The sequence below is a fragment of the Hemibagrus wyckioides genome, linkage group LG15, assembly GCF_019097595.1.
Source record: "Hemibagrus wyckioides isolate EC202008001 linkage group LG15, SWU_Hwy_1.0, whole genome shotgun sequence".
Classification (NCBI taxonomy): domain Eukaryota; kingdom Metazoa; phylum Chordata; class Actinopteri; order Siluriformes; family Bagridae; genus Hemibagrus; species Hemibagrus wyckioides.
This window is the reverse complement of record NC_080724.1, coordinates 12,061,146-12,086,942: the sequence shown is the minus strand read 5'-3', so window position 1 is coordinate 12,086,942 and position 25,797 is coordinate 12,061,146. Positions and strand designations below refer to the sequence as shown.

General features: G+C 40.8%; 1 protein-coding gene across 2 annotated transcripts in view; it reads left to right on the top strand.

The window, feature by feature from the left end:
* Positions 1–4,365: 4,365 nt before the first annotated feature.
* LOC131366287 (V-set and transmembrane domain-containing protein 2-like protein) overlaps positions 4,366–25,797 on the top strand; it is a 46,390-nt gene continuing 24,958 nt past the window's right edge. The window contains exons 1-2 of one of the 2 annotated variants that reach the window (XM_058410634.1): positions 4,366–4,663; positions 5,123–5,292. In XM_058410634.1, the coding sequence (XP_058266617.1) occupies positions 5,253–5,292 (40 nt within the window). In that variant the 5' untranslated portion in view covers positions 4,366–4,663; positions 5,123–5,252. The remainder of the gene's footprint in view (positions 4,664–5,122; positions 5,293–25,797) is intronic. The other variant, XM_058410633.1, reaches the window with a different exon arrangement.

The window sequence follows — 25,797 nt, the reverse complement described above, 5'->3', positions numbered from 1 at the left end:
GGTTTCCACTGTTATGAACTTTACTTCTGCTGAGTTAATTGGAATGACATCCAAAAATGTATATAAGTAGAAAACCTTATGAAGGTGTAAGGATGTATTTGTAGGTCATTGTACAGAGTCAGAGAACGACGGCAGTAATGTAAAGTTTCTAAGGTGGTTGAGAAGTGCAAAACAAATCAGAAAATAAAACAAATCCCATAACACAAGGACAATTCAGACAAACTGGAAAAGGTAGGTACAGTTTGCGAATGGAATTCTTACAGCTGATTGGACGAGACATCTGTCACTCAAGTCATACAAGAAGTAGGAAACTGTACTTTTATTATACTAAGTGTGTGTTTTTAGTACTAACTTTATTTCTTGTACATGTGTGGATTTGTGGTCACTTTAAACCACCTATTTTTTCTTCAATATCGCAACCTCAAATCTAAGAAAATAACAAAAATTCATAGAAATATATATATAAAAAAAAATAATTATAAAAGTAAATAATTTCCTGATTTGTATTTTCTTTAAAGTCGAAGAAAAAAATAAGTGGTTTAAAGTGAACACAGAAATCCACACATGTACAAGAAACTGTACCTACCTTTTTCAGTAGTTTATTGCAATCATTAGCAAACATTCCTCAAACCCAGGACATGTTGTTATGGGAAACTAATCAGCCTGGGTGTAGTGAGTGCCTCAGCTTCATCATTCCACCCTACAGTTGATCATTTTCCTCTAACTGCACACCACCATGTGTTTTATTCCTTTATTCACACAGTAACGCTGCTGTGAAGATGTGCATATGTGATATGGTAATAAGACCTACACAGTGATGCTATTATTATCAAGCTGCATGTTTCCTAAAATAAAAATGAATAAAAAAACATGACTGTGTAAACCGAGGCATCGTGTGAAGTCCCCGTTACCAGTTAGCTCTCTAAACAACTTTGTATTTCTAGTGTGTGCTCTTTCGTCTCGCTCTTTTGTTTCAGAAATTGCCTCCGGGCCCCTGGTGTGGCTTTAATGGTCAATAATTTGATGTTTGTCCAGTGGTAATGAGCCAGCAAGTCTCACTCCTACGCTAATGACTAGCGTGCTGAGCTAGCGAGTTAGCCCAAATGCACAAAGCACCGTCTCTATTCGTCTCTTGTTGTTCTCTCTGCTGTTCCTTCTGTCTCTCTCATGCTCTCTCTCTCTCTTTCATTCTTCCTGTTTATTAAGGGTGGGGACATTTAACAGTTAGCGTACCATCCGAATGGTTGAAGGTCACTGGCTTGTAAATGCGCTAATCCTTTCTGTGTGCATCGATGCCGTTCTATACAGCGGCTTTTTGTCTTAACACTATGTTTTGTGATCATGGTAACGTTGTACTCCAGATATATGAAGCTCTCTGAAAAATGTCTGTATTATCCGTTAAACATGGCTTTAGAAAAGAAAAGTCAGAGTGCTGAGTGCTATTGGACGTCTGGTATGATGATCCTTCCAGCCTTCCTGCATGCTCGAGGCATCTGAGCGACATTCAGAATTTTTTTTAATGTGATAATTCGGTCTGAAGCGGTAAATCTCAGACGTGAAGGAACAAACGGTTGGTCTCTTGGGTGTTTCTGTGACTAATCCCCTCTTTACCTGGTGGACGGTTTCCTGTAGGCGGAGTCACGTTTCGCACCGTATCCTTGGCCTGATGTCAGTCTGCATGATGTTCTGTAGTAACTGACTTCCAGAATTTTCTCTCAGACCTGTTTCAATTGCTTCTTGGTCTCCATGATGCTGTTTGTTTAGCTTCTTTCTGTAACTGTAAACAGATGAAAAGTACATGTTGTTTTATTAAATAAATTGGTATTGCTGTAGGATGTAGAAGAGGAATATCACAGATCAGGATGTTGCTGTTATGGGAAAATAATCCATTACAGGTAAGTTAAGAGTAACAGTGATTAGTTTCCTGTAACAGCATGACACGGTGTAACTGCTTCCTGTTTTTCATCCCAGTGTGTAGTCAGTAAAAAGTATTTCCTTAGATGCAGAAGATTTGGGTTCCAGATGATGGTTTATGTGTGTGTGTGTGTGTGTGTGTGTGTGTGTGTAAAGTAGAGAAGAGCTTCATACTGAACCAATGGGACAAGAAACCCATCTGTTGCGTCCAACAAGAAAGCAGTGTACGTCTTGGTGTTTACACTCGAGCCTGACTGGTATTGATGGCCCTCGGGCGAAGCACCAGGTTCCAAATGCAAATGAGTGTTAAATACCGAGAGAGACAGAGAGAGAGACAGAGAGAGAGAGAGAGAGAGAGAGAGGATGCCAGTCACATCCCTCTGGTGTCTCGGTGCTTGTGTTGGCACAGCAGGCCCGGGGTCGCCCCTTCACCAGGCGGAAACATCTGCTCCATGCTCCTCTTCATTCCACACTGCACCTGTAATAAGGCAAGCCCTAATCTGCATATTAAATTGGCAGGAAGTGGTGCGGCTCCTCATATCGGTGATTATGATGACAGTGACGGTGCTCCGGCTGTAATTTCACACCTCAGAGATGCTGGAATAATTGTCTTTTCCGCCTGGTTGACTTGTAGTTCTTTGTGCAGCTAAATTGAAACAAAACGTCGACCAAAAGGTTGATTTAAAATTTCATCTGGGTCTGTTTTGTTTTTATCTGACCACTGAGCACGTGTTCCAGGATAACACACGTGATACACGTGACTTCAAGCGTGTACACATTAATACAGACCAGGAAGTAGCACAAGTCACCATTCATCTCTCTATCTATCAAATTAAGAAGCTAGCTAGGAAACATCAATATGATAATAACAACTCATTATGTATTCACTCATTTAACATAACCTGTTCACCTACTAGTATGTGTTTAGGAGGATATCAGAGAACCCGCAGGAATCCCACACAGACACGTGGAGAACCGTATTTACCTGCACCTTATATAACATAAGCTCAGGATCAAACCCAGGAGCTGCCACCCAGAACCAGATACATCTTACAGACATCATATAGAAACACTCTTTAAAAAAGGGTTCTGGATAGATAGATAGATAGATAGATAGATAGATAGATAGATAGATAGATAGATAGATAGATAGATAGATAGATAGATAGATAGATAGATAGATAGATAGATAGATAGATAGATAGATAGATAGATAGATACATTCCATAATGCTTAGCCTACACAGGGTCACGGGGAACCTGGAGTCTATACCTGGGGATTTGGGGAACAAGGCGAGCAACACCCTGCACAAGGTGCCAATACATCATAGGGCACAAGACACACACACACACACACTTTGTTTGATATTGACTGATTTGAATGCAAATGGATCTACAATGGCCGTCTTTGGACATTTGAGGAAACCCATGAAGCATAAGAAAAACATGCAATCTGGGAACTGGACCCTAAACCCTTAAATTATTTGAGTGATCTGTTTATTTATTAATCACTGTGACATCATCGATAGATAGATAGATAGATAGATAGATAGACAGACAGACAGACAGACAGACAGATAGATAGATAGATAGATAGATAGATAGATAGATAGATAGATAGATAGATAGATAGATAGATACCCTATATTGCCAAAGGTTTTGGGACACCCCTCCAAGTCATTGAATTCAGGTGTTGTTTACCAACCTTGTGGGAACAATTTGGGGATGACCCCTTCCTGTTCCAACATGAATGTGCACCAGTGAACAAAGCAAGGTCAAAGACATGGATGAGAAAGTTTAGTGTGGGGGAACTTGACTGGCCTGGATAGAGTCCTGACCTCAACCTGAACATCTTTGGGATGAATTAGAGCAGAGACTGCTAGCCAGGCCTTCTCGTCCAACATCAGTGCCTGACCTCACTAAACCTCACCTATACCTTGTGGAAAGCCTTCAAGAGGTGAAGCTCTTATAGCTCTAAATGGTGGGCTAACTCCATATTAAATTCATGTGCATGTAAACGCAGATGTCCCAATACATTTGGCAATATAGTGTAGATAGCTAGCTAGCTAGCTAGCTAGATAGATAGATAGATAGATAGATAGATAGATAGATAGATAGATAGATAGATAGATAGATAGATAGATGGCATCAAAATGAATTGATTTATTGGTCTAACGATTGACTGATTAATTCTGATTAAATCTGTACATACATGTTTGTCATAGATATGATGTATATATTATTCTATATGTATGTGTGTGTGTGTGTGTGTGTGTTTAGTACACCTGTCTTTACTGTTAATGTTAGTGTTATGTGTTATTGATCTATCTATCTATCTATCTATCTATCTATCTCACTTAGAAGAGATCATCCCGCGGCAGCAGCTTACTCCGCCTTACTCTGCTGTATCCCTCCGCGGCGCGCACTAGTCCGTGACGCTGAGGCTCAGAGCGCAGTAACGGAGCAGCGACGGAGAGACTGCAACACAGCTCTCTCTCTCTCTCTCTCTCTCTCTCTCTCTCTCTCTCTCTCTCCATCACACCGACACTACAATACCTCGTTCCCCGGGTGTGGATCTATTCTAGGCTCACGGTTTGGCCGTGAATGCGAGGCGGTCGGTTCCTCTAGCAGAGGCGACATGAGCGCGTTCCGGCTCCTGCTGCGGAGTTTCCACTGTGTGGGACTCTACATCCAACTTAGTGGCCCTTTCTCATCATCCGCCCAGGTGGAGAACCGCATCTCCAGCAACGGTGAGCTGCTCAAACACACACACACACACACACACACACACACACTGTATAGCAGGTAGATGAATGGAAAGCTGCACTTACTAACTGGATGTAGGAGTGATAATAATCATAATAATAATCATAATAATAATAATAATAATAATAACAATAATAATTACTATTATTATAATTTTTTAATCAGATGAAGGTTCACTATAACTAACTTGTCTACATTGCTTACAGCAATCATTTCTAAACCTAATCTGTTTTTTAAATTTATTTATATTGTATATATATATATATATATATATATATATATATATATATATATATATATATATATATACACTATTATTTATTCATTCATTTATTTAGATTTATTTGTTTACTCGATTCTTCCCTTCAGTTTTACATTCATATTTCTATAATATAAGATGAACACTTTAATCTGATATGTGTGACTTGTGTGTACCAAGACAGTACTGATACGATACTAACATGATACTGATCCGATACCGGCGACAAACAGTGCATCGGATATCAGAGGAAACATTTTGATCCTGTGGCAAACGTCTGCAAAAGGCTGGAATTGGACTTGGATGTGAATGAAATGTGTCTGAACTTCGTTCATTCTTCGAACATTCTTATTCGTATGTATTATATGATGTGTATTATACATTAAGCTTTATTTTTCTATTATATGTTAATATACACATACATCATTTATTTTATTTTATTTTATTTTATTTTATTTTATTTTATTGAGTCAGTTCAATTATTATATTAAACATTAATTTTAAACTATTAAATTTATTACCGGTTAAGTTTATTATGGTAAATGTGACTTTAAGCCCATTATATTCCAAAAACCTTTTTTTTGTTCTTAAACTATACATTCTTAAAAAAAAAAAGAAACTGAGTACTGAACAGTATCTTTCTCTGTCACTGGGGTGGAAGACTTAAGGGTTCGTCTCTTTTGCCTTCAGGGTCTATCTAGTGAAGTGGAACTTTAACTTATTATACTGAAAGCTAATTAAAGGGGCGTCGGGGAGCCTCAAGGTACCGTTTTTGAAGTTTAGTTTTTTTTTAAAGGTCGACTGCATTCAAACTACCATGTGCAAGATACATTCCTATTTATTTATTTATTTATTTATTTATTTATTTATTTATTTATTTATTTATTTATTTATTTATTTGTCTCAAACATCATGATTTCAGAGTTGACCTTTATGTTTTTTTTTTTTCATTAGGCAGCTGCTGAAGTGTGAAATAAGGTGAAATGAGGTGCTGAGTGAGTCACAGGACTTTCTGTGCCTCTAAATTAATTCAGTACTGCAGACGTCAGTTCAGCGCTCTAGGCTATACATTTTTCTACATTTTGACTGTAGAAGGTAATGCGGTATTTTAAGAGTTAAATCGTGAATGTGTGAGACAATTCAGGACTGTAGGGATTAATTCAGGAGTGTAAGACTTACTTCAGGACAGCATGAGTGAATTGTGCACTTTAGGAATGCAGTTAGGACTCTGTGGGTTAATTTAGTAGTGCAGGAGTTAAGTCAAGATTGTTGGAGTTAATTCAGGACTGAAAGCATTAATACAACACTGTAGCAGTTAATTCAGGAGTATAAGATTAATTCTGTACTCTAGGAGTTATTTCAGGGCTATAAAGGTTAATTTAGCACTCGAGGTATTAATTCAGTACTCTAAAAGATAATTCAGGGCTGTAAGGGTTAATTTAGTACTCTTTGAGTTAATTCAGAACTCCAGGACTTGAGATAAATTTGGGCTGGAAGAATTAATTCAGCGCTCAAGGAGTTCATTTAGAAGTGTCTAAATAGGAGTGTAAGAATTAATTCACGAGTTTTGGAGTTAATTCAGTACTGTAGGAGTTAATTCAGGAGTATAGGATTAATTCTGTCTAGGAGTTAATTCAGGGCTGTAAGGGTTAATTCAGGGCTGTAAGGGTTGATTCAGTATTCTAGGCATTAATTTAGTAATCTTAAATTAATCTTTGAGTTAATCTTTGAGTTAATTCAGAACTCTAGTAGTTAATTTAGGACTCAAGAAAAATTAGGGCTGTTAGAGTTAATTCAGCGCTCAAGGAATCCATTCAGAAGTGCCTGAGTTAATATAGCAGTGTAAGAATGAATTCAGGAGTTAATTCAGTACTGTAGGAGTTAAATCAGGAGTGTAAGAGTTAAATGAGGGTTAGAGATTTTGCTGTGTTGTTTTCAGGTTATTAAAGTTATAATTCCAAATCCACATGGACATGCTAATTGCTTCCTGCACATGAATGATCTAAATATTATTGTGTATGAAAAAAAAACAAGCGTGAAGTGAACGCTTCTAACGAGCTAAAATGTGAAAACGAGAATTTTGCATCCCTTGATGTCATTGCTGATTTCTCAGAGGAGCCGGTGAGATTCATGTAGTGTGTACTGGGGGTGTGTGTGTGTGTTCACTGCATCGAAGGTGATCACGCGCTCTTAAACCTCTGCAGTTATTTTGTTGTTTGGGAAAATAACACAGGAAATGTCTGAGGCTGTGTTCAAATAGTGCTCTTAATGCGCCCTTGTTGACTCGCTGTCTGCGTTTCACTCTGATTGGTTGGATCCCTGCCACCATTTTAAGTGCTGCTCCATTATTTAATCAGATCAAAAGAATTTGTTAGATGAACCCTTGGAGGGCTAAGGGTGTGGGCTGTCAGCAGTTACCCAGAATACCTTGCAATCGGATACCTTTTACTTTTCAATAAAAGACATGCGGTGTTGCTTGTTGCTCGAGTCAGTTGATCTGATCAGATATCTGAAGCCAAGTGAAGGCGGAGTCTTAAACATTTTTTTTGGTCATATGAAGCTGTAGATGAACTGAAGCGGCCAATAGGGATGATCATCACAGTCAGGCCTCAGGATTAAACCTGATATAGAAATGTTGATCTTGTGAGAGTTTATATCTCCTCACGTCTGATATCATGACCAGGCTCCATTATTTTCACACTATCTAGATGACTATCTTCACAAAATAGTACCAGCTGCTTTAAAATCCATCCTTCAACTAGCGGATTGTTGCTCGCTTAAAAAAACCATCATCAGATTTTCTCAGGAAAGAAGAAACACACCATCATCAGTCATCACGGTGTTTTAGTCCAGCTCAGATGTCCCGGTTGGTGTTGAGTGTTGAGTATGTCACCTAAACTCCTCTCAAAACTCTATAAAGCAGAAATAGAAAAGCCTCCTCGCGACACCTGCTTGTTTTGGCTCAGCCATATTTAGACTATCGACGTGCGCGTTCTCCTCCAGTGATTTTTCTCTAATGGCTTTCTCGCTTTCTCAGCTCTCAGTAATATCACGCTGCGCAGATCAATGCCATCACCTTTTATATTCACAGAGGCCGTGGGGAATCAAAGTAACTAGCTCTATTTAATGTGAAAAAAATTGTGCTTTTCCTCTCTTAATAACGCACAGGAGTGAAAAGCGCATTGTTTTGTTGAAGCCTGCGGCCAACTGGGAAGTTAATCGACCTGCGGGGAAGGTTTTTTACAAAATGTGTTGTGGGATAAAGGTACTCAAAACGGTGCGTCAAGCTTTGAAAAGATCCTGATGTGGCCCATGTGGCTGTTTCCCGGTAGCTTATGAGAAATGCAAGCAACACACACCAACAATTCTTTCTGATTGTCAGGATCGTAAAATACTGAGTTGGCGTGAATCAGAAAACGTTTATTTGTGCGCCGGTTCAATTCAAATTCTGTAGCGATGATTACAATTGTTGTACAGTACTGTTACACGAATAAACAAACCAGATTCCAGAGCGGTGAGGGAAAAATATAAAAAAATGGACACCTGAGTGTGTATAAGTGTGTATCTGGTGTGTACCTGGTGTATGTGTTCAATATATTTGCTTGGTGCTTTGTCATGGACCAGCATTTCTAAACTTCAAGAGAAATGAATGATGAATGAACTGAATTTATTTATTTATTTATTTTTTAAATGACTCATTCCTGTGCTTGTGCTAATGTTTTGTGTGAGATTAGCCTGCCTTAGCCTTGTAGCTCCAGCAAAAAAAAAAAAAACTAGCAAAGCGACAAAAGAACAGAAAACTGTGTAAATGTGTATGCAGTATGCAGTGCTGCAGTGTTTCACATCATCAATTCCTCCCTCATAATAGCAGAAATGTGAATAATGTGTGGGAGAGACAGGACAGAGAGTGAGACAAAGTGCTGCTGACAGAATGATAAAGAGCCAGAGCGAGGCTAATGTAACCATCTTAGCCAGCCTTTGCTAGTCAACCAGAATGCAAACTAGCTTCAACTACCATCCGGCTTTTTGGTCCAAGCTTTTGTTGTTGTGGTTTTGTTTTTTCCAGAGAGCTAAATTGATTAAATTGTGTGGTGTTTTATTTTGAGTGTTTCAATGTAATCAGAGACAGATGTGATTCTGCAGACTGTGTAGCTGCTTGAAATCAACAATCTAACAAGCCACGTATGACACTCGCTTGTGAAAAGGGTGTTAAAGCCATACAAATTTCACACAGATTCACAAGCAGCTACTTCACTACCATTCAGAATTCTGTATGCTTTAGTGGTGGTTTAGTAGAGAGAAAAAACACCACGTTGAATTAATTAATTAATTAATAATTTATTTATTTATTTATTTATTTATTTATTTATTTATTTATTTATTTTTTACTATTTTCTACTATTCTGGATTTATTTTAGCATTCTATAATCAACCCTAAAAGAAATCTCACTGAAAGATTTCAGATTTATAACCTCATCTACTGAGAGAGAAAGAAAATAATAAAGAATGCTGAATTTATAAGTGTTAGCATCGTCCGCATCAGTTTGTCTCCTCACCTGAGGTGAAAGTCTCCGTGATTTTCAACCCGAACCTCTTCATTGATTAATTCAGTTGACGCAATTTCTTGTCACTGATATCTTTTTCTTTGGTCGCTTTCGTACTGAGTGTGTAAGCGCACTTCTTTGTTTTGATCATGGATCATTGTGGACATTTCGACAGCCGCTCTCGCCGAATTCTTCAGGATGATGTCCGTTTTTGTGAAAAAACCACGCTTAGGTAGTGAGATTTTAGGCAGACTGACTGGTTTTATTGCTGAGTTTGTTAAACTCCTTTCATACATCAAGGCTAGGTTAGAAGGTAACCTAAATAAAACATATCCCTCGAGCTTTCTAACGTCTCTAACGATTCGTCTCTTGTCTTATAATGATTTGCACTGTGAGTGATGAATAATATAAACAACTGTCTTGTCTTCTGTGGCTGTTTTAATGAGATTCCTATCTTGAGGCACTCACCTATGGTATATTATGTGTGTGCAAAAACAGACATGATTACAGAATTGCTTTTTAGAGCTAGTCTTCATTTGGTCCATTTCTTTCCTGAATCCCTGAACAAAAACTATGCAGAATCATGGTGGTGAAAAGCAGTTACATGACACCTTGCAACAGTCCAACAACAAGCCCTGAGTCCCTGAGAGGCAACATGAGCAGTCAGTGGCTTAGTTTCGACTTTACACACTGTTCCAGGCAGCTGTAATGTTCTGCATTAGTAATGTGTGTGTGTGCGTGTGTGTGTGTGTGTGTGTGCGTGTGTGCGGGGGGTCCTCTGAGGAGGTTTTACACTCATAGCATTGTAATGGATGTGAAATTGGAAAGTGCAATATGACATCGTAGAAGGAAGCATGATTTTGCTGGAGCTCAGCCAATCAGAGTGTAGCATTTAGTCACATGATGGGAAATTCTGGTTTCATGTCAATAAAGAAATTTGCCCGAATAAAGGAGGCGTGATAATTAGTCTGATAGTAGGGGCGTGGCCTGTGTGTTTGTCAATCCCAGATAAGGAGGTGTGGCCTCTGTGCCTGTTAGTCTGAGTGAAGGAGGTGTGGCTTAATTGACTGTTAGTCTGAAAGAAGGAGGCGTAGCCTGTGTCAGTCATAGAGATGGAGTGTTTTCATTGCATATTAGTTGGAAAGGAAGAGGTGTGGCCTCTGTGCTTGTTCTGTCTCAGTGAAAGAGGCGTGGCCTTCCACACTTAAAAAATCAAACTCTTATGGTGCTGTACTATATCCTAATAAAAGCTCAGAATCTTATCAAATCGAATTGTTAGTTGCATCAGATGTATCTTTTCTACTTTAGATTATTGATCATGTATCAAGATTCACATTTTATCATCTCGGAAGAAGTAATACACACCCACGTTGTACACGCCCACCTGAAGTGTGTTGCTGTATCAATGTTTCACTGCTTCCTCTATTATGACTTAAGACAGGAACTGATGACAAATGATTTGAGAAGAAGCGTTACTCAGCAGGCTTTTTCTGAAACACCCAACAACAAAATAATCTGATGTGCTTTTAAATACTCCTAAGCTCCATGTTTTGCTTTATTTTAGATGCACTGGTTGTGGAAACTCAGGAACACCAGACAAGTGCTTAAACGGCAAAATCGTGTTCTCTGGATCATCCCATTTCTCTCCTCTTTTCTCTGGAGAGATGGAATGCTTTTCACTTCAGAAGCCAAATCTCAAGTAGCTGGGTCAAGCATTAGACAGCCGGTTCTCCCTAGTCTCTCTCTGTTTTTATCTCCCTCCATCCCTCGCTCGGCAGGCCGCCCATCTTGAAGTGCTCCTGTGGAGAGCTCGTGCCTCCGAGCGCTTCAGATCTGCACTTGGCATTTTCTATTTCACGTCATGGTGCGTTTGGGAAAGAGGACGACACAAATGTGTTCAAAGATGAACGGGATTTTTTTTTCCAAGTTGAAAAAGAGTCAGAGGACCATATGGATACCAGTTTGGTTCATTATTTACTGGATTTGTTTCAGTGCAGATATAAATATAGTCTCTTCTCCTCTGTTTGTTTGTGCTGTGGCATTCTGTCATGGCTGCTTTCTCTTCACAAGTCCACCATCTTCTCTTAATGTGGAAAAGACATAAATACACACACGCACACACACCCACAGACGGAGGCGGACTGATCTTCTGAAGAGCCTTGAGAGCTCCATCCCAGCAGCTTATCTCACTTTAGACACATTTCAGCCAGCCTTGGCATCCCACTCCTTCTGGGAGGCTCTTGGCAGCCACTTCTGGCAAGAAAGAGAGAGAAAAAGAGATACAGTGCTGATTCCCCTCCTTTCATCCCTCTATAAACATCTCTCTCTCCGTCTCTCTGCCTCCGAGACCGAACCACGCTGTCTCACCCCCTCTCCTCACTCATCCCTTGTTTACCTCCGAGCTCAGGAACCTCAGGAAGCCCAGATTACACAGGGAAGAAGAGGGGTTTCTTTTGTGTTGGTGTTGGCTAATTAGGCCACGTGGTGTTTTTTCGAGGACAGTAATGAAGATGCACGCAGCAAACAGCTCTTCATATCTACTGAGTCATGTAGCTGTAATGTACTGACAGCCCTTACCATGCTAACGCAATCTTCTTTCCTTCTGTCTCTGCTACTCACACATGTATTATGAATAGGCAGCTGGCAGGTTAAGTGAAAAGTGACGGCTATCTAGCTAACATGAGCTAACCTGACGGGATTTTCTGAAGACTTTTCCCCATCTTACTTGAGAAAGATGATTGTTAATGCTATAAAGTTAACAAACATGAGTTAACCTCACAGGATTTCTGAGAAGATTTTATGTTACACAAACATATTTTATTCGAAATACCCTGAGAAATCTTCTTTTGTTAGCTAACTTGATAGCAAATGAATTCATCACTACAAAATACAGTGAAGCTCAGAAATCCTGTCAGGTTTCCTCCAGGTTAGCAAACCTGCTATCATACCAAGTGAAAAGTATGACAGTTTTTGAAAGCAACTCCAAATCTTCAAATATCCTGTCAGATTAACTTGTTTTCGCTAACTTGCTAGCATTAACATTACAGATTAAAATCCTCTCAGAAATCCTGTCAGGTTAGCTTATTATAGCTAGTTAGCCTGTTTTATTTAACTTTATGTTACCTAAATATATGATTATGACCACTTAGTAAGTTAGGTTAGCGTATTGTTGCTAGTTTGCATGTTAGTTTGTTTTTAAGCCCAATTTAAATCAGAAATTCTTTAAAACTGGCTTATGTTAGCTAGCTAGCTGGTATCATTTGAAAACTTTGAACATTTATGAAATCCTGTCAGGGAAGCTCATACTGTGTATCCATCATTAGAAATTAAAACTATGAACATTTATGAAAATATTCTCAGACATCTGGTCAGGTTAGCAGGATGGATTAGCTAACTGAATAGCATTAACATTAGAGATTTTGACCGTGTATATGTAACAGTTCTCAAAATCGTGTCAGGTAAGGCCATATTAGCTTGTTAGCTGTAATTACAAGTGAAAAATCTGAAGCTTTGAATGCTACTTAAAATCCTATGAAAAAAAGCAACAACTCATTTTATGTTCTTCTTGGCTAAGTCGCTGAAATAGGCTATAACTATAACTATAACTATATATATATATATATATATATATATATATATATATATATATATATATATATATATATATATTTAAATATAATGACAGCTGAAACATTTTTGGTTATTTAATACTAGCCAACTATGTGGTATTATAGGCAAATGTAAGAATAACTGTGAATGAGATTTAAAATCATGCCAGATTAGCTCATTTTTGCTAATCTGACAGCGTTAACAGTGCACATTAAGACCGTTTATAAATGAATCCTGTCAGGCCAACTCATATTAGCTTACAAGTTGGCCTTGTAAATGCTGGTAAGCTTAGTTTAAAAAAAAAAAAAAAAGATTTTAGTATTAGCTTGTTATGTTTTGTTCCAGTGAAGCTTGTGGGCTCAACGCTCCTTGAGTGAGCCCCTTATTTTCTGCTGTTCATGGCTTCATTGTTATTTTTTTCTCCTCCTGTAAGGCGTTTTTGGATGACTGTCCTCACACACTCACCAACTCCAATAACACCTGCCTCAGAGCATGTAGCATTAAGCAGCACCATTACAACCTCCTGAGCCTCAAACCTTTGAGCCACGATCTCCTTCTCAGTGCTGCCAAACTCACTTTAGTCCATCTTGTGTTTCTTGGTCATTCATCAAAGTCCAGTAGAAAAAAAAAAAATCTTGGCTAACGTGGATGAAAGCAGTTTAAAAATCACATCTAATTTGAAATGCTTAATGCACTTACAAATTTTGGGGGGATCGGGCTGCATGATTGCGTAATCATCTTTTATAGAACAGCTGTGTCGACTCCTGAAGCTCCGTCTTCCTACAGAGATTAATTCCGTCTCAGGGGTCTTCAGTGCACCTGATCCACCTCCTCGGCTCATCACCGAGCTCCTCACCAGACCCATCAGGTGTGTGTTAAAGCAGGCAATAGAATTCCAAGGACTTCAAGGAATCATCCTTGTCCTTTGACATTTAACCTTTCCTCCAAAATAGTTGATTTGTCTCTAAGGCAACGTGTCGCTTATTTCCCACACATTCTATACATTAATACAGTAAATGGAAGTATGTAATGAATACATGAAGTAATGAATGAAACACTGTGGGACATGTTGTTAGAGGAAACTAATCAACAACAAGTTACAGTTACAGCCGCTCCACAGTTGAGTACTTTCCAGTAATAACACATTCTGTGGTGTTTTATTCCTCTTATACTGCAGCAAGGTGCCAATATTTATGATGTCATATTTATTAAACCACAACACGGGACATTTTTCTATCCATTACAGCAGCTATAACCTGGAGTTCCCTCACCAGCTTCTCCTCTCTCTCTCTCTCTCTCTCTCTCTCTCTCTTTCTCTCTCTCTCTCTATCTATCTATCTCTATTGAGGTAAAGACAAAAAAGCTGTCATGTGACAAGAAAAAGCTCTGACACTGGAGACTCCTTCCACTGATGTTATAGAAACATTACCTTATACCAAGCATCACCGAATCAACGACGAGAGACGTCAGACCTGCTGGCCAAACCTTTTCAACCAATCAGAATCGAGAATTCAGAAGCACTGATCTTGGCTGGTGTTCTCGATGCTGATTGGCCAGAAGGTGTTGATTGCTTTACTGTAACAGCAGTCGTGTCAGTAGTGAGCAGATTTAATATCACAAAAACTCAAATAAAAAACAAACAAACTGAGGAATCATTAATGTTAAAGTTTTCTGTCTCTAGTTTTAATCCCCTCTACAGTGGCTTTAGTTGCTAGCAGTCACAAATACGTATGCTAACGTCTGTGAATTCGACTTCCACAGACTAACTGCGCTCCTCTGCCATCTGTAATCTCTTCTCAAACTGTGGTATCATTGATTACAGTGTCGTCCTGAGTGCTGAGTGTCGCAGGAGGACACGATAAGCTCTGCTTTGTGTAGATTATGTAAAAGACATATGGTGTAATTAAGAATATAACGACATATAATCACGCCGCAGAACATCGCTGTGCTGATGCTGATGAGATTTTCAGCATTTATGGAGAGCTTTAATGAGAACAAGGAGAAAAAGTAGAAGAAAGTGCATTAATAAAATCTTTTATGTTAGGGTCAGGAGATTGAACCAGAAAAAAAAAAAGTCACGATTTTTGACGAGGTTTTTATGGTTTATACTGATAATGTACATGAAACAGTTTTAAAAATGCAAAAGAAAATGGAGCTGAATTCATTCAGAATGAATTGGTGTAGAGAGTTTTAGTTAAAGACTCAAAGATGTCTTGCAAACAGAAAGCAACCCATCATGTGTTTTATTTCTGTCCTACATAAACATCCCTCCTAATGTGTGTGTGTGTGTGTGTTCTGGGTTTTCAGGAAATTAAGTTGAAATTCTCCTAATGAATAGTGGAAATATTAGGGAAAACTTAATTCTTAAAAATGTAAATGTACGTGAAGATTTTAATGTGGATTCATTTTAATATTAATAATTAATATTAGATTAATTAATTATTATTATTATAATTACAAGTCACTGTGATTATACTTATAATTAATATTAGATTAATTATTTTTTATACTTATAAGTATAATTGCATTTATAATTAATTATAGCTTCATTAAGTATTTGTTAATTAACAGTAATAAATTAAAATTAATGTTAATAATAATTTAACATAATGTGATACACAATCACTATCTAAACATTTTATGAAAAGAATTCCCAGCACTACTTTATACATATTTTAAATGTATCTTATTTCTAAGTCTGGCTGTCATCCAGCTACGATAACGTGCTCATCTGCGAGACTATCATTGACCTTCTCTACTCCTTCTCCTTCGCCTGACGTCCCGTTACCGTAGATGGCCAGTGGTTATGGTTATAGCTGTGAAATAAAGCTCTTTTGTCTCAGCCGTTTTCTCGTAACATTAATCTATGGATTGGGATTTATGAAGCGTTGTGTGTTGGTAATGTCAGCTCATATTGTCTGTGTGTTTGGAGAGGAGGAACGTCTCGATGTGAGTCAGTGTGTCTCGGCGTGTGGACGGCGGTCGATAGCGCAGCACTGTGGGCAGGTGTCATAATCAACAAGCCGTGTTTACAGCCTCCTCTTTCCACACAGCGCGGTATCGATCACGCTTTTACAGATGACGTACGACGGTTAAGTGGCTTCATACACAGCATACGGCTTTTGGGATCAGCGATTAATACGAGGTGATGGAATTTCTGGGATGTGCTGCAGGATTTGTCAGGGACAGCAGTGGGAATCTGGAGTAACGGATCAATCATAGCTACCTGTATGGAAGGAAGGAGTCTCCAGTGTCAGAGGTGAAGAAGGAACCCAAATCTTCAGGATGATGGAGTCGGGCGCCGCTGGAACGTGATGGATCATAAAACTGATATAAAATGTCGGCAAAGTGGAGTAAGACTTCACGACATGTTGTTGGAGAATAATTGACGTTTATGTGGAAAGAGAGGAGTTTAGGAAGAGCGGATTTGGCTTCATGGTGGATGAGGATTAATTGGTGTAGAGAGAGTTTGTGTTAAAGACTAAAAGACGGCTCACAAACAGGAAGTGGCCTTTCAAAGGCAGCGTTTCATTTCTATCCTGCAGAAAAAATCCTTCTGAATGAAGTGTGTGTGTGTGTGTGTGTGTCTGGGTTTTGAGGTCGTTGTGTAATGGCTGATTAAACACAATTCTGTCCTCTGTTATTCTTTCACGAATACTCCAAACATCTTTTAAGCTGTTTATTCTGAACTCTGTGTATATCTTACACATGGTACCTCGTCGGTCACCTTGTAGATATGAGAGTAACGCTCGTCCTGCTCCATGTGGACTGTGTGTTAACCGTCAGTAGGGAATTTTGGTTTGGAGTTTCTTGCCTGCTTCTTCTGTAGCTGTATCTTCTGATCCATTCACAAGATGTAAGATTTTTTTGTATCTTAATCCACACTGAACAACCAGAAGCACTCACTGAAGGAAATCCAGCTTCCTCAAATTCTGCTTCTTAAATCTTTATGTAAGTGAGATGCAGTTGGTTGACATGCTGATCTGTAATCCTCACATTGCTGTGTAAATATGTAAAAAAACAAACAAACATAAAGTGCTGGTTTGTTGTATTCTAACTAAACAAATAAACAAACAAACCAGCTACAGAACGTCATTGTTCTGTTCTTCAGATCATTGTTTATATACTCACACGATCTTTTATACCGTCATGAATCTGATTGGTCAGCAGGTTTGTGTGATTTTTTTTTCACATTGTGACTCACACATTACTTCCACCTGTAACCTAGTGTGTTACTGTTGCTATAGCAACAAAAACGTATTCAATTAAGAGCAAATGTTTGTCGTTTGTTTTGGAAGGAGTCTCAGGAGTCGCAGTCATGATGGTGGAGTTTATCATCTCTCTGTTTCTCAGTCAAATGACAAGCTGAGTTTTTTTGAAGAGAGAGAGAGAGAGCAAAAGAGAGAGAGAGAGAGGCAGAAAGAGAGAGAGAGACAAAGACAGTAAAAGAGAGAGAAAGGCAGAAAGAGAGAGAGATAAAGAAGGACATACAGAGACTTTACTGTAGATCTCTTTTATTATTTCACTGTAAGCAAGAAAGAGAATTTAAATATTTGTACAACACTTAGAATACTAATATAAATCTCAATGTAAAAATACAAAATAATAAGTAAACAAATTAATTAATTAATTTTAATAAACAAACAAACAAATAAATAAATGTAAAGAAACAAAGAGAGAGAGGGGGAGAGAGTAAAAGTGAGTAAGAGAGCGAGAGTAAAAAGAATTAAAGAGATCAACAGAGAAAGGGAGAGAGAGAGTAAGAGAGAGAGAGAGAGAGAGAGAGTGTTATTAATGAATGAATTGAAGTCCATGAGCACACAGAGCTGCAGATTTTTACAGTGTGTTCTGTGGAGTGATGTTTGTGAGAATCGATGGCTCTGCTCTCTCTGAGCATCTTTTCCTCTCAGGACAGAGCGGCGTGTGAAGGCGTCACTTCAGTCACTTCCTGTTCATGTGACATTACACTTCAAGCGTCAAAATCATTCACAATCACATAATTGCATTATTTTCTCAAGACGCTGCTTTACGGCGTCTCACACCCACTCTCACACTCGCACACTCACACACACACACACTCACACACCCACACTCACACACTTACACTCACACACTCACACTCTCACACACTTACACTCACACACTTACACTCACACTCTCACACACACTCACACTTACACTCACACACTCACACTCTCACACACTTACACTCTCACACACTCACACTTACACTCACACTCTCACACTCACACACACTTACACTCACACACACACACACTCACACACCCACACTCACACACTTACACTCACACACTCACACTCTCACACACTTACACTCACACACTTACACTCACACACTTACACTCACACACCCACACTCACACACTTACACTCACACACTCACACTCTCACACACTTACACTCACACACTCACACTCTCACACACACTCACACTTACACTCACACACTTATACTCACACACTCACACTCTCACACACACTCACACTTACACTCACACACTTACACTCACACTCACTCACACTCACACACCCACACTCACACACTTACACTCACACACTCACACTCACACACTCACTCACACACCCACACTCACACACTTACACTCACACACTCACACACTTACACTCACACACTCACACACACACTCACACACTTACACTCACACACACATACTCACACACCCACACACACACTTACACTCACACACTCACACACTCACACACACACTCACACACTTACACTCACACACACACACTCACACACGCACACTCACACACTTACACTCACACACACACACACTCACACACTTACACTCACACACACACACTCACACACCCACACTCACACACTTACACTCACACACTCACAGTCACACACACACTCACACACTTACACTCACACACACACACTCACACACGCACACTCACACACTTACACTCACACACACACACTCACACACACACTCACACACACACACTCACACACACACTCACACACTTACACTCACACACACACACACACTCACACACTTAAACTCACACACACACACTCACACACGCACACTCACACACGTACACTTGTGAATAATTTAGTTTTTATGCCTCAGTGTGATTCTGTGGCTCAGACATTTTGTGTGTGTAACAGTAATACAGTATACATGTACAGTAATATACAGTAAAATGATGAGGGGGCAAAAACTTTTGAGCAGGTGTGTAGGTAGAAGTGTGTGAATAGTTTTGTTGTTATCCCTCGGTGCGATTGTGTGTGTGTGTGTGTGTGTGTGTGTAATAAAACAGTAATAAAGTATAAATGATGAGTAGCGGTACAGACTTTTGAGCAGGTGAAGTATGAATATTTTAGTTTTTATGCTTCAGTGTGACTCTGTATTGTCAGGATTAGGGTGTGTGTGTGTGTGTGTGTGTGTGTGTGTATGGAATAAAAGAGTAATAAAGTATAAATGATAAGGGGGTAAAAACTTTTGAGCAGGTGTGTATGTGGGTGGGTGTGAATAGTGTAGATGTTATGCCTGAGTGAGTTCTGTGCTTTCAGTCGTTTTTTTATCGTGTGTATAAATGTGTAAATGTGTGTGTGTGTGTGTGTTGCTGACCAGTGTGAGTGTGTAAGCAGGGCGAGGTTAATTGCTCTACAATGTCCTCTGTCATTTCTAAGCAAAGTGAACACGAAATGTCGTAATTTGCGTCTGGGTGTTTGGGCGCTCCGTGCCTTTGCTTTTCACACTGCGTGCCTTTATTAATTCATTAAAAGCCGCCGGACATGTAGCATTGACATGCCAGTAATTTGCTGCTGCATTATGGGAAAATGAACTGTCTTTCCAGATTTTCGGGTTTATATTTTTTTTTAACCTTCTGATCTTATTCAGTTCACTTCTCTTTTTTTCCTGTCGTCTGTGATTTCTCTTAATCTTCCTCGAGCTGTTTCAGATGTGTGTTAATGTGGGCAGTGATGCAGTGTGTAGTTAAAAAATGTGTTTAAAAATACCAGCATGCATGCTGCAGAAGGAGGACAGTGGCACCGTGGACAGGAAAGGGGCGGGGCTTGTGGCTCCTGTGGGTGTTGCTTCGATTTCAGCATTGTATCTCTTAATACACTGTTTAACTTGTTTAGTCTGTAGCTGCTCTAACATAATTAAGAACAGGAGCTAACTTGTTTCGTTGGTGTTCCAGAACATGCAACGTAACTATAAATGGATAAAAAATACAGTGTGTCCTGCTTTAAAAATGTGCTGTAAAAGGTATAAAACACACCAAGGAAAATAATCAACATGTGATGCAGCTTCTGTTAGAATAAAGGACACGTCAGGTTTGTTTTTTTATCCGTTTAGATAGTCACTGCTCTGCTGTTCTAGAAAAAAATGAATCAACATTTTCTGACCAATCAGAATCCAGTATTCACTCGGGACAAAAAAAGAAACACTAATTGGCTAATTGATCCGGATAATCTAATCTAATCTTCAGGATTAATACATGACCATTTGCTTCGAGTTACAGCTCCTGATTAGCTTTCTGCTCTTCCTCCATTTCCCGTCTCACCTGTGTCTATTTCCGTCTCTCCTTTCTTTAGAGGTTTTTGACATCTCAGAGCGCACCTCCTCCGTCCTCCTGCTCTCGTCTTGCTTTGTGGTGTTTTTTTTTAACCTTTCCTGTCTTTTCTGAAGCCCGGTCCGTGTCGGCGCTTCCGGATCGACTGGAACGTATTTCATCGCAGCTGCCACCTGCAGCGCTTAACTCTGACTCTTACGAGGTGACACACAACACCGCTATGATTCATATCCACAGATTCACCGCAGATAAAATAACGCTATAATCTGAAAGAGCAGCAGCACATTCATCACATCCTGAGGTGTGTGTGTGTGGGTGTGTGTGTGGGTGTGTGTCTGTCATCTTACTAAAGCTGCAGCAACCCAAATTTATAACGTAGCTCCTACAGCTCTATTCATTTGGCTCAATTTGTTCCAACGCTCGTTATTTCACTCTTTCGTCCTGCTCTCGTCATCTAACCCACTCAGTCAGACGCTAATTTTATGTCATTAGCAACAGAGCTTCATTTAATTATGCTAATTTTTTCTCCATGTTCTATAGATTGTAGTAACTAGCATCATGTACCTACTATAAATAATCAGATTTCCACAAATAAGTGTACAGTGTAAGTGCAGACAGTGAAGATGTGATGAACAGACACTTTTTTGTTGTAAGATAGAAAAGTATGTGCACCCCCTGATCATCATCTTCCACAAACACAAGAGGACAGAACGTCTCTGTATGCTGCAGCTTCACAATTTCCCTGTTCCAGCATGATGATGCTCCTGTGCACAAAGCCCCTGCACTCCATAAAGACATGGTGTGGAGGTTTGAGTGGAGTGTCCTGCACAGAGCCCTGACTCTGACTCAACCCCACTAGGATGAATTGGAACTGGAGTCTCCTCAACATGCTGAATGATCACTAATCCCCACAGCCACAAGCCACAATCCAACATATAGTGGAAAACCTTCTCAGAAAAGAACAGAAGGAGAAGAGAAGAGAAGAAAAGAGAAGAGAGGAGAGGAGGAGAAAAGAAGAAAGGAGAGGAGAAGAGTAGAGAAGAGAAGAGATGAGAAGAGAAATGAAGAGAAGAGAGGAGAGGAGGAGAAAAGAAGAAAGGAGAGGAGAAGAGAAATGAAGAGAGGAGAAGAGAAAAGTAGAGAAGAGAAGAGAAGAGAAGAGAAGAGAAGAGAAGAGAAGAGAAGAGAAGAGAAGAGAAGAATAGATCTGGACTAAGATGTTCAACAAGCACCTGTGGGTGTAATGGTCAGGGGTGCACAAACTTTTGAGCATATTTTTCAGAAGGAAAGGGGATTATGGAGTGGATTGGAAAATCTGAGAAAAAAAAACAACTAAAGACCGAAGTTTTGCTAGTTTCCGGTTGTGAGATGTATTTGGGCTGGAAATTTGGCTAAAACCCAGAAAATTCAGCTGCCGTACACATCGAGGTTCTGTGTGAAACCTCGTACATTCTTTATTAACATTGTAGATGAGCTAGACGACACTCGACACGTCATTAACGTGGTCCTTTCTCTTCTGCTGCTGGAGTTTCCACGTCCCTGAAGCTCTCTCGCTCCATCAGGAAGCTGGAAGCTGTGTGTCTGTGCTCGCTCTCAAAATGGGATCTTGTACGCCGGCCCACCTCCGGTTTCCAGGGGCAACAGTGACACTCGGCTCATGTGTTATATTAAGTATTCATGGCAGCAGGAGAGGGGAGGTTGGAGATGTTTGTGAAAATTCCGAGCGCTGCCCTTCCTGTCACGCTCGACAGCACTCAGCGCTCGACAGACAGACAGCGGCGCTTACGGAGAGTGAGAGGCCAAAAATAATAATCACAGATAAAGCGTGTTAAATTTATTCCCCAACAGAGTTAATCAGGATGCAGACGCAGCTGTGGAGTCAGAGCTGGTTTACCGTCATCCCCGTGAGCTTTGATCCGAAATGTTTCAGGATTAGATTTTAGTCTTTTACATACTAATTAGCTCATATATTCACTGGAACGTACTGACGCTCTCTTAACACTCACACTGATACATGCTCTGAGTTTTTTTCTTTTATTGCATGGATTTTCACTCGAAATATTTCAGAATGCTGGAGCCTTCTGCTGATGATCTGAAAGCTTTTATGTTAGATGAGGAAAGAGAATGATCATGATGGATTTGCCTGATGATGATGATGATGATGATACTGGTGGTGATGATGATGATGATGATGACAGTGGTGGTGGTGATGATGATGATGACAGTGGTGGTGGTGGTGGTGATAATGATAGTGGTGGTGATGATGGTGATGGTGGTGGTGGTGGTGATGGTGGTGGTGGTGGTGATGGTGGTGGTGGTGGTGGTGGTGATGATGGTGATGGTGGTGGTGGTGGTGATGATGATAGTGGAGGTAGTGGTGGTGGTGATGGTGATGATAGTGGCGGTAGTGGTGGTGGTGATGATGATAGTGGTGGTGGTGATGATGATTGTGGTGGTGGTGGTGATGATGATGATGATGATAGTGGTGGTGGTGGTGGTGATGATGATGGTGATGGTGGTGGTGGTGGTGATGATGGTGATGATAGTGGCAGTAGTGGTGGTGGTGATGATGATGATGATGATAGTGGTGGTGGTGGTGATGATGGTGATGATGATGGTGGTGGTGGTGGTGATGATGATGGTGATGATGATTGTGGTGGTGGTGGTGATGATGATGGTGGTGGTGGTGGTGGTGATGATGGTGATGATAGTGGCGGTAGTGGTGGTGGTGATGATGATGATGATAGTGGTGGTGGTGGTGGTGATAATGGTGATGATGATAGTGGTGGTGGTGGTGGTGATGATGATGATGATGGTGGTGGTGGTGATGGTGGTGGTGGTGGTGATGATGGTGGTGGTGGTGGTGGTGATGATGATGATGATGGTGGTGGTGGTGGTGGTGGTGATGATGACGATGGTAGTGGTGGTGGTGATGATGATGATGATGGTGGTGGTGGTGGTGGTGATGATGGTGATGATAGTGGCAGTAGTGGTGGTGGTGATGATGATGATGATAGTGGTGGTGGTGGTGGTGGTGGTGGTGATGATGGTGATGATAGTGGCAGTAGTGGTGGTGGTGATGATGATGATGATAGTGGTGGTGGTGGTGGTGATGGTGATGATGATAGTGGTGGTGGTGGTGGTGATGATGATGATGATAGTGGTGGTGGTGGTGGTGATGGTGATGATGATAGTGGTGGTGGTGGTGGTGATGATGATGATGATGATGGCGGTGGTGGTGATGGTGGTGGTGATGGTGATGATAGTGGCGGTAGTGGTGGTGGTGATGATGATAGTGGTGGTGGTGGTGGTGATGATGGTGATGATAGTGGCAGTAGTGGTGGTGGTGATGATGATGATGATAGTGGTGGTGGTGGTGGTGATGGTGATGATGATAGTGGTGGTGGTGGTGGTGGTGATGATGATGATAGTGGTGGTGGTGGTGGTGATGGTGATGATGATAGTGGTGGTGGTGGTGGTGATGATGATGATGATGATGGCGGTGGTGGTGATGGTGATGATAGTGGCGGTAGTGGTGGTGGTGATGATGATGATGATAGTGGTGGTGGTGATGATGGTGATGATGATAGTGGTGGTGGTGGTGGTGATGATGGTGATGATGATTGTGGTGGAGATGGTGGTGATGATGATGATGATGGTGGTGGTGGTGGTGATGATGGTGATGATAGTGGCGGTAGTGGTGGTGATGATGATAGTGGTGGTGGTGATGATGATGGTGATGATTATAGTGGTCTAGGTGGTGGTGGTGATGACGATGGTGATGATGGTCATGGTGGTGATGATTATGATGATGGTGGTGGCGGTGATGATGGTGATGATGATGACTGTGGTGATGATGGTGATGGTGATGATTATGGTGGTGGTGGTGGTGGTGATGGTGGTGGTGGTGATGATTGTGGTGGTGGTGGTGGTGATGATGATGATGATGATGATGGTGGTGGTGGTGATGATGGTGGTGGTGGTGGTGATGATGGTGATGATAGTGGCGGTAGTGGTGGTGGTGATGATGATGATAGTGGTGGTGGTGATGATGATGGTGATGATAGTGGCGGTAGTGGTGGTGATGATGATAGTGGTGGTGGTGGTGGTGATGATGATGGTGATGATTATAGTGGTCTAGGTGGTGGTGGTGATGACGATGGTGATGATGGTCATGGTGGTGATGATTATGATGATAGTGGTGGCGGTGATGATGATGACTGTGGTGGAGATGGTGGTGATGATGATGATGGTGGTGGTGGTGGTGATGATGGTGATGATAGTGGCGGTAGTGGTGGTGATGATGATAGTGGTGGTGGTGATGATGATGGTGATGATTATAGTGGTCTAGGTGGTGGTGGTGATGACGATGGTGATGATGGTCATGGTGGTGATGATTATGATGATGGTGGTGGCGGTGATGATGATGACTGTGGTGATGATGACTGTGGTGATGATGATGATGGTGATGATTATCGTGGTGGTGGTGGTGATGGTGGTGGTGGTGATGATGATTATGGTGGTGGTGGTGGTGGTGGTGATGATGATGATTATGGTGGTGGTGGTGATGATGATGGTGATGACGATGGTGATGATGGTGGTGGTGGTGATGACGATGGTGATGGTGGTGGTGGTGGTGATGACGATGGTGATGGTGGTGGTGGTGATGACGATGGTGATGATGATGATGGTGGTGGTGATGATGATTATGGTGGTGGTGGTGGTGGTGATGATGATGATAGTGGTGGTGGTGATGATGATGGTGATGATTATAGTGGTCTAGGTGGTGGTGGTGATGACGATGGTGATGATGGTCATGGTGGTGATGATTATGATGATGGTGGTGGCGGTGATGATGATGACTGTGGTGATGATGGTGATGGTGATGATTATCGTGGTGGTGGTGGTGATGGTGGTGGTGGTGATGATGATTATGGTGGTGGTGGTGGTGGTGGTGATGATGATGATTATGGTGGTGGTGGTGATGATGATGGTGATGACGATGGTGATGATGGTGGTGGTGGTGATGACGATGGTGATGGTGGTGGTGGTGGTGATGACGATGGTGATGGTGGTGGTGGTGGTGATGACGATGGTGATGATGATGATGGTGGTGGTGATGACGG